The 10,393-nt window shown below is 40.8% G+C and overlaps 1 protein-coding gene across 1 annotated transcript; it reads right to left on the minus strand.

Annotated features, from left to right (window-relative positions):
* Positions 1 to 5,004: 5,004 nt before the first annotated feature.
* LOC145641715 (phosphoglycerate kinase, chloroplastic) lies at positions 5,005 to 9,510 on the minus strand. The gene is made up of 6 exons (XM_081692636.1): positions 8,939 to 9,510; positions 7,382 to 7,459; positions 6,958 to 7,218; positions 6,044 to 6,361; positions 5,730 to 5,888; positions 5,005 to 5,370 (listed from the first exon to the last, which is right to left on the minus strand). The coding sequence occupies exons 1-6, from the start codon at positions 9,365 to 9,367 to the stop codon at positions 5,161 to 5,163; spliced, it is 1,455 nt and encodes a 484-aa protein (XP_081548762.1). The 5' UTR covers positions 9,368 to 9,510; the 3' UTR covers positions 5,005 to 5,160.
* Positions 9,511 to 10,393: the final 883 nt, after the last annotated feature.

Here is a 10,393-nt window from a genome sequence, read left to right on the forward strand (position 1 = left end):
GATTAACCCCTAATTAGTGATGAATGTCGTCTTTTCTTGATCTTTTTTCCACAGGGGAATCTAGTGGAAGCCTGAGTAAGCATCCATGAAACTCATTAGGGCATGTTCGGCAGTAGAGTCGACCAGATAGTCGATCTTCGAAAGTGGATAACTATCCTTCGGACATGCTCTGTTTAATTTAGTGTAGTCAATGCACATGCGCCAGGTATCATTCGGCTTCTTTACCAGCACAACGTTTGCAACCCAGTCACGGAAGTTACAAGGCCGAATGAACCCAGCGTCTAACAGCTTTTTTACTTTGGTGGCTGCCGCCTGACTTCTCTCCTCGCCGTGGTTTCTATTCTTTTTTCGAATGGGCTTCTTTTTAGGATCCACGGCGAGTTTGTGGACAGCAAGATACGGTCTGATGCCTGACATCTCTTCCACTTCAAACAAAAATGTCTTTGAATTCATTCAGTAGTTGGTGCAAGCGTGCATCCAACTTGGCAAAAGCAGCCATCCCCACCTTAACAATTTGCTCTGGCCGATTTTTGCCCAGAGGAATATCCATGTTCTCTCTAGTTGACTGGGGACGGAGGTCATCTGACCATTCCCCGGTCAGTGATAGCTATTAATTTTGTATTTTGACCACCACAAGCTGATCAATTTTTCTTTTCTTGGCGGCTAGTGGGGTTGGATGGTCATCCTTGATTGCATCAAGGTCTATTGGCTCTTTGCCCTGACCGGCTGCAGCTTTCGCGGGCTTAACGTCCGAGAGGTAGCACTCTTGAGCCGTCTTTTGGTCCCCGTTCAGGGAGCCAACAGTTCCATCATCCTTCTCATACTTAACCAGCATGAGGGAAGGGATGATGACAGCCTTGCACTCATTAAGAGTGGGTCGACAAAGAATGAGATTTTAGGCGGTCAGCTCTTCAACCATCAGAAACCGGATAGTCATTTGCCGACCGCTTCACTTCTCTCCTAGGCGAACATGAAGATCAACCCGCCCAACTGGGTGCACAACTCCTCCCCTAAACCCAAAAAGGGGATAGGAGACATCCATCATGCTATCCGGCCTGTATTTGAGGTTGGATAGACATTTGCGGCTGATGATGTCTGAGCAGCTTCCTATGTCGATTAAGATGCGGCCAACCATTAGGTTGGCCACTTTGCATTCTATGACCACAAGGTCATTATGCGGCCGACGTACTTTGCCTCTGTCCTTCTTGATGATGATGACTTCGGGGAGGGCGGATGTGCTTGCCGTCTGTCCCTCTTCAACAGAATGGACCATCTTTCTAAGATAGTCGTTGGTGCCCCGCATGGTTGGGCAACCCACGGAAAATCCGCCTGCTATTGTGTAGACCAGCTTCTTATCGGTTTCGAAACTATTAGTAGGCTAGGGAGTCTTTTTGCTAAGCTGCCCCGAATTCGCCTTGGAAGTCAATATGGACTTCACATAGGACTTCAGTGCTCCGTTCTCGGCCAGACGGTTAAGCGTTCGTTTGAGGATGAAGCAGCCGTTGGTGTCAAGGCCGACATCCTCATGGTAATGGCAGTGCTTGTTTTTGTTCCGATTTTTAACAGAACCATTCATAGGAATCGACTCCTCTAGAGTTAGCCAATACTTTATCTCCATGAGGATGGAGTAGCTGTCCTTGTGGAACTCGTACCTTGGAACGTATGACTTCCACTCTTTTTTCTTCTTCTGGGCCGGCTGATCGGAATTATCAACTGCCCGGATCTTTTTTTTCTTTTTGCTCTCTTCTAGTTTTAGAGACGGCATAGCAAGTTGAATCTCCTTCTATCTATCAGACTTCTTTGAGTCCGACTGCTTATTTGAGGAGCAGAGCTCGGTTGCCTGTATGTAGGCTTCCGTCTCCATCAAGGCTCCTTGAAGGGTGAAGATTTTCTTGCGGACGAGTTTGAACTTGAAAGTCGACCCATCCTTCAGACCTTTGAAAAAGTCTGTATAAGCCACCTCGTCAAACAGTCCTTGAATCTGGATTCACACCAGATTGAACTGCCTGACGTATGAGCGCAGCCCTTCTCTATCCCCCTGCTGTACATTGCCTAGATTAAGGCTCGTTTTCTTTGCAGGGATGTTCATAGAGAAGTTAGAAGCAAAAAAGAACGCAAGCGTCTTGAAGCTATTGATGCAATCAGCCTAAAGATTGCAGAACCACAGGTGGGCTATGCCCTTCAGGGTAGCTGGAAAGCAACGACACAATGCGGCATCATCCAACCCCTGTAAGTACATGAGGTGGGTGTATGCCAGAAGGTGGTCTTCGGGGTTGGCGGTACCATCATAGGTCCTAACTAACACATTTTTAACCATGGTCGGCTGTTTGGCCTCGGCTATTTCCCTGGAGAACGCAGAGTGTTGTTCCCCAAGGTTTTGTAGCCGAAGCTGCCAGTCCATAGGCTGGTAGTTGTATGCCGCCTGTCCTCCGAAGAAGGCAGGCAGGATGTAGGGCAACGCAGGCGGCCTGTATAATGGATGAGACATATACTGCGGCGAATTGATTACATGGGGTCCCGACTGGACAAGAGGGTCGCTTAACAGGGTCCCATGCACATATTGAGAATTCCTCACAAAGGTATTCTGAAAGCTATCATGATAAATCGACGTAGATGCCGACTCTGACAACTGTTGGCTCTTCTTGCTACCATCCTGTTGTACATGCTGAATGGCTTTTCTTGTTACCGTTTCTGAGAAACGGAGTCTTTTGAGGTCGATCTAAGATCGAGCCTTCTCCTTTGGAACAGGATGAGGAGTCGGCTGACGGTCCCTGACCGACTTCTGCTTTCTAGGATGAGCTAGTTTCTTGGCCAGTTGTTCCTTTCTAGGAGCAGTCAACCGCTTGGTGATCAAGTCTTTGATTTCACCCTTGAAGCTGCTCATGAATTTCATGAGCTCATCTGGGGTGACGGGGGTTGATCCTGACGCCTGGGATGGATCAGTCGGCTGCCCTGAGGGCTTTCTTGTTTGTCTAAGGGGCTTGCTCGGACTCGCCTAGTTAGTATTGTGCTCCCGCCTGTCTTTATGACGTATGCGCTTAGAGATGAGGGACCCATCATAGGCCACATAGGTTTCAATGTATCCATCGCCACCAGAGTCATGGTCCGACCGGACCACCACTTCTTCTAGAGGCCCATTGGTCTCTGGAGGCAGCACAGGTTGATCTTGTGAAACCATCTTAGAGGTACTTTCCCCATAGACGGCGCCAAATGTTTCGGGGTTTTTTGTGTCCCTTGGGAGGGTTACAACTAGAAGACTGGATTCGACAAGGATGCATGTACATGCAATATAAACGGAGATCAGAATGGTCGGAGGTCCGCCTCCGAAGATTAAGTTAGTACGGAATCAGAGTAAAACGTGCGGAATGTAGGTTATCTGCTCGGATTTCGAGCTCAGGTGTTCTCCATTTTAGAGAGCAATAAATGTCCTAATGATTAAGACGTAAAGTTTCAAAAGTTTCAAGGTGTTTCAATTATTAGGGGAATCTCCCTATTTATAGGGTCCTAGTAACACGTGTCCTACCCTAGGGTTAGATGGCCTAGGGATTAGGTTAGCACCGTTTTGTGGCGCCCCTTGAGATTTGGGCCTTGAAGGCCGCCATTCCTAAGGGCATATCTGAGTGACACTTGTCGTCCAACTGGGGAGTCCATTTGGACACCTCTGAGAGCGACACGTGTCATTCTCTCATTGGTCCACTTGTAAGGGGTATAAATACCCAAATCAGAGATAGTTAATTAAAAGACAAATTTTTATATGTGGCAAGCCACATCGTGCGGCAGGGGTTACTCGAGTTACTTGGTCAAAGGTTACTTAAGAGGTTTGGTTAGAAGTTACTTGAGAGGTTCGGTTAGTTAAATTCTCGGTCATGGGTTACTTAAGAGGTTACTCGGTCAAGGGTTACTAGAGGGGCTACTCGATCATGTGTTAGCCAAGTTACTCGGTCAAGGCTTACTTGAGGGGTTCGGTCAGGGGTTACTAGAAGGGGTTCGGTCAGGAGTTAGTTGCTCGTTCATTGGTTACTTAAGGGGTTACTCTGTCATGGGTTATTTAACGGGTTACTCGGTCAGGTTTTACTCGAGAGGTTACTCAGTCAGGGGTTACTTGGTCATGGGTTACTCGAGTTACTCTGTCAAGATTTAATTAAGGGTTACTTAAGGGGTTCGGTTAGGGGTTACTCGGTCATGGGTTACTTGAGAGGTTCGCCTAAGGGTTATTCGATCATGGGTTATTCGATCACGGGTTACTCGATCAGGGGTTACTTGATTAGGGATTACTTGAGCTACTCGGTCAGGGGCTACGAGTTACTCGGTCAAGGGTTATTTAAGGGGTTACTCAGGTAGAAATAACTCAAGTAACCCATGACCGAGTAACTCGAGTAACCCCGGCCACACGAAGTGACCAGCCACACAGAAAAATCTTCCCATTTAAAAATGAGGTGACCAGTGGCGCAAGTAGAAATAAGGGAACAAATATGACTTAATATGGGTACTGATTGTTAGTTGATTGAGTTGAATTAGTTTTCAAATCTTTCCATACAATCTAAGAATAAAAAAAAAAACGGGTTGTTTTCAAGTAGTACTTCGTATATCATTGTTTTGAGAGTTAAAAATATATGATTAAGATATATTTATAAGTAAAATCATTATTATTCATTAAATCATTTTATTTTTAAATTTTGTGAAATAAATATGAGTATCAAGATTTGTAAGCCGTGCATCGCACAAGTCCTATACTAGTTATTTGAATAAGGAGGGGAATAAAGCATACTATGTTTCTTATTATATTTCTTATAGCACACACATGCTTTGTGGGTTTCTAAGCTCCAATATTCTAATTACTCAAATATTTTCTATATTGAAGTATTGTAAAAATTCATGCCATATATTTCAACACTTGTGCGTGTATGAGTTATAAATATTATAGATACACCCCCAAACACGTCAACATCTTGATTCTTTTGTATGGAATACGTATTTCCACAAAATTTGTGCAACATCTTCATATGATCAACATCAAACACATTTATTGCAAATAATGGTAATCTACAAAGTGGCTCATTTTATATCTGTTTCTCAGTTACAAACTCATGTTAAGAGGCTGAACCTGGAAAAAAGGAAAGTTGAGAAAAAAAAATATATGTATTCTGTTATGAACTTGTCTTAAACCGGAACTGGTTCGGCTTCATCAAGAGCAAGCACTCCAGGAAGTTCTTTGCCTTCTAACAGCTCCAAACTAGCACCACCACCAGTTGATATGTGGCTCATTGCCTCAGCCACTCCTACCTTCTCTACTGCTGCAACAGAGTCACCACCACCAATAATTGTGGTTGCTCCCTTCTTACTAATCTCCTCCAGCTTCTTGGCAATAGCCTGCAAACGAGAAGCAAAATTCAGAACGTTAATGAACAATATTTAAGATCATGATGTTCAATAATTATCAAAATAGCAAAAAGAGTTGTTTGTGTGGGTGAGTTAGCAAAGCAAGAACCAAACAACATTAATAGCTCAGATCCTGAAGGACAAAGTTTCAAACAAATGACTAAGTGCCAAATTGCAACAAAATGAAAACAAAAATAATTGGGAACATGACTTACAGATCTTAAAAGCACATCTATCAGTGAAATAATTTATCAGATACATCTTACATGTAATTAATTGAAACTATAGATCAATCACAATTTAGCAGAGTACATCAAAATTTACTAAGGCAAAAGCAAACAATATCTTACCTCTGTGCCAACAGCGAACTTGTCAAATTCAAAGACTCCCATGGGACCATTCCAGATGACTGTCTGGGTAGTGTCCAAAGCATCGCTAAATTTCTTAATGGAATCAGGTCCAATGTCCAATCCCATCCAGCCATCAGGGATTCCAGCTGCAGGGACAATCTACAATTTGCCACACGTCATACTGATTGTCAGTAACAGAAAAGGCTTTATACAAATTTATTATTCTTCCATTCTGAGCCATCCAAAACAGAAGAAATTTTAAGACTCCCAATTTTACCAAAAAAAAAAGTAATTGCAGTAAAAAGATAATTTACCTTGCTGTCAGCATCAGCAGAGAACTTGTCCGCCACAACAACATCAGAAGGCAACAAAAGAGACACACCCTTTGCCTTGGCCTTCTCGAGGAGAGAAGTTGCAAGCTCAAGCTTATCGTTTTCCACCAGAGAAGATCCCACTGATAAACCTTGAGCTTTGTAGAATGTAAAGATCATACCTCCTCCAAGGAGTAGAATATCACATTTCTCCAAAAGTGACTCTATAACTCCAATTTTGGAAGATACCTTTGAACCACCAACAATAGCAGCAAAAGGTCTCTTTGGGTTTGAAACAGCTCCAACAAGATAGTCCAATTCCTGATCCACAAAAAAAGAATCCAAATTTGTTAAAATGATTATTATTGTTGATTTCGAATGATAGAATCTCCTCGAAAGTGAGGAAAGGAAACCTAATAGTCAGCTAAGAGATTTCAAGCACCTTTGTTTTTCTCCTTTTTCTTTTGAGGGGGGGGGGGGGGGGGGGGGGGTGGTGGTTATGTACTTATTTAGGTATGAGAATGGGCAAACATGAATTACACTAGTCATTGGTGGTGTTGTGCTCTACAGAGAATCAATTATGCCTATAAAAATCTCAGTTATGTAACATATCAAATGAAGTAAATAGCACAAGACAAGTTCCCAATATTTATTATCCATAAAAATAGACAAAAGATAGCTATTAAGGACCGGGTTTTGTGATTTTAGAAAAAAAAAAAAAAAATGTATGGAACTCCAAATGGAAATCAAAGTAAATGTAACCAAGCAGTAAGGCAAGCTGTAAGCAAAGCTTCTTCAGCACCGTTTATATGAAAAGTTCAAACCTCTGCTTAACTGAAGTACATGCATGACATTTCTTTCCTTGATTTCTATAGATCTCAAAGAAGCAGCTTGAAAAAAAAAAAAAAAGTCTCTACCTTCTGTAAGAGAAAGCCAGCAACAGATGGCCTCAAAAATTTAGTAACCCCCTCAGTTGATGCATGGGCTCTGTGGGCAGTGCCAAAAGCATCATTTACGTAAAGATCTGCCAAGGAGGCAAGCTTCTTTGCAAACTCAGGATCATTCTTTTCTTCTTCCTTGTAGAATCGAACATTCTCAAGGAGCAGAACACCACCTTCAGGGAGTCCAGCAACAAGCTTCTCAACCTCTGGACCAATGCAATCATCAGCCTTCACAACCTGTTAACTTCAAATTATAATTAGTTACAATATGCAGTAAAAGGAAGGTATGTGAGGTTAAATAATGTTGATAGATCTCAGATATCGAAATTCTCTATAAAGTCAGCCATTGTTTGACGATTGTAATAATCATGAATTTGGAGCATGGAACACAGGATGTTACCTGAAGACCAAGGAGTTCAGAAAGTCTGGGTACAAGTGGTGCCAAGCTGTATTTTGGAGTAACACCTTTAGGCCGTCCCTACACAGGATAATAGAATATTATTAAATTTTGCAGTGCATCAAAATGGACGAAAAATCAATCTAGTTTACCAGCAACAAATAGAAAGGCAAAACAATAGCAAAAGAAACTTATTACAGTAAAAAAAAAAAAAAATCTACAGAATTTCATTACAATAAAAAATGAATTCAGTGAAAAAATATATTTAGGAAATGTGAGTTCAAAACATCAGTATCTAGCATGACACAAGTTTTTGTGTCGAATTCAAGCATCGGACTCGCCCATTTTCTTGAAAAAAGTTGTGTTTTTAGTTAAAAATGAAGTGTCCAAGTGTCGGTGTCCGACACGAGTCGTGTCGACACGGACACGTGAGGTAAATGAAAGAGTCCGAGTAACATAGACTAAAACAAACACATGCACACCTTAAAAAATCAAAAGGAAGACAAATTCCTAATACTAGGATTAAATGTATAACACAAAATGGAAATATATGATGGAATAAAAAAAAACAAATAACATATGTATAAACAAGATTGGAAAAGGGTATTAAGGTACCTAAAAATTGACAATTCCATTTTTAGAAGCCTTATATCCAGATTACGAATCAAATTCAAGACGGTTAGTGAGGAATGGAGTAATCTTTCTGTTACTTGTAGAGCACTGAAAACACCAAGTTCCCATAGGACTTGTTAACGAGGTAAAAAGTAATAGAAAAATGTTTAGATGCTGGCTATATATAGTGTTCGTCGGAGTAAAAGGTCTAAACATAATGTTTAAGCAAATTACAGTACAAGTGAAAATCTTTAAGCAACTCACACAATCATGTCATAAAGAGAACACGATTCAGGTTCAGATGAAGCATATGAGTCTATAACTGAACAAATAACCACTAGGCAAAGTCTCATATTATGCACCACATCTACAATGACGTTATAAAGATAAGAACTTCAATTGCAAATGATAAATCTCCGCACAGGTAGTTGACATTCCAATTCGATACCTAGACATTGGCAAATTTTACAGGAAACATTAGTAGAGACAAATCCAGATTCACGACACGAACACTATTCAAAACAAAACCAGAACGGATTTAATCAATTTCTCAGTAAGTATCATACATGTAACATAGGTTTTTAAATACTGTATTTCAAGATCAACCCAAAAACACCAAATACTAACATAACCATTTTACCCAAATTTCGAGCTGTCAGTCAATTACATTAGGCAGCTGCAGTAAATTCTGATCAGCTCAAGTTTATAATCACACATTACAATGTCAATCATACAAGTAAACACAATAAAAGCATATTGTAAACAAAATGATAAAGCAAAACAAAGATAAAACCTCAAATGACATTATTTAACAAATGGTTTATCCATCAAAAAAATAATCAAAACCCAATTAAAATTAGCATCAAACAATTGGGGGAGCAGTAATTGGATTAAAAAAGTAAGAAAACCCCAGAAAATGAAACGGAAAAATAGCGAAAACCCGCATACCAAATGACTGGAAAGAATGACTTTAGCACCATTGTTGATCAAATGCTTGATAGTAGGAATAGCAGCACGAATTCGAGTATCATCAGTGATATTTTGGCTGTCATCAAGAGGGACATTAAGGTCAGCTCTAACGAACACCTTTTTCCCCTTCAAGTCAGCAGAGGTGAGGTCCCCGACACTCTTCTTAGCCATTGAAGCAACCCCTCTAATGGGGTTAGAAGAAAGTGATTTGTATGATTGGATCTTCGACACGACATGGAAGGAGAAGCTGGCATCAGCGGCAGAACCGACGAATCCTAAACGGTGGAGAGGAGGGCGGAGGATGGATGCGAGGCGGACGAAGGAGGGGGAGCGAGTAGAGGAGGAAGTGTGTGAGGAAGAAGATTGGAGGAGAGAGAATGAGGTGGGTGTTGCTGCAGTAGACACCATTGTTGGACTGATGATACAAGAAAGAATGAAATGAAAATGCTGGTGTTTTTTTGGTTAAGTGTTTGTGGATTTTGCAAGAGAAAAAGAGTGGAAGAAAAGGTATTGAGGATTGTTGGTGTTTGTGGATTGTGGGTGTTTGTGATTTTGGGAGGATTTTCTTATCGTTGAGGAGAGGCTCAAGATGATTCATCATTCACCTCATGTTTATTTTTTATTTTTTATTTTTTTATTTATTTTTTTTTCAAGCCACTATAGTCACTTGAAATGAAGGATGCAATTTGTTGTGACAAAAAAAATTTTGATTGTATAGTTTTTATTTTATTTTTCAAAGAATAGTTGAGTGTCAATCATTAATCAATAGTGGTAAAAGTTCTCCCAAACTTGTTCTGAACCAAAAAGCACTAAATTAGCAAGATGATGAGCAACAACATTCTCATCCCTTATAACATAGACCAGGAAACAAAATTGTATCCCTAACCCCTAAAATATAAGTATTTTACTGTTCATTTCTCGAACTGTAGTTTAGTAACAGTGTGCTACCAGTTCCGCCCTTGCTTGGTGATGTGTCTTAATCTTGCCACATGTTTGCAGTTCGTCAGCTTGTTTGTGCCACGTCATTTTTTCTTGTTTTCTTCGTCTTTCTGGTTATTAGCTTGCGGTTTTGTGGGTTGACATGGTTTCCTGGTGTTATTGGTTTTGGTGGTTTAAATGGATTCCCTTGTCTTATTGGTTGTGAGTTATTCTCTCATTCTTGCGTTGTTAATGGTTTTGAGGTTGCGGATTACATATTATGGTAAATTATTGTGACATTAGTTGTGATTTTGGTATTAGCGGTTATTTAATTTGGTTTTGGATGGTTTTCTAGGATTTTGCCTTGGTGAGGCTCTATTTGAGCGGTATGTCAGCTGGATCCTGTAGAAGATTCAGGTGGTTGTTCCAGGTTACTGTTATAATGGTGTCTGAGGGTGTGGACTCTAGGTTTAGCTTGGGTGTCGGCAACATTATTATGCTGGTAAGTGTTTATTA

Source organism: Chenopodium album, chromosome 8 (genome assembly GCF_948465745.1).
Source record: "Chenopodium album chromosome 8, dcCheAlbu1.1, whole genome shotgun sequence".
In the NCBI taxonomy this organism is placed as follows: domain Eukaryota; kingdom Viridiplantae; phylum Streptophyta; class Magnoliopsida; order Caryophyllales; family Amaranthaceae; genus Chenopodium; species Chenopodium album.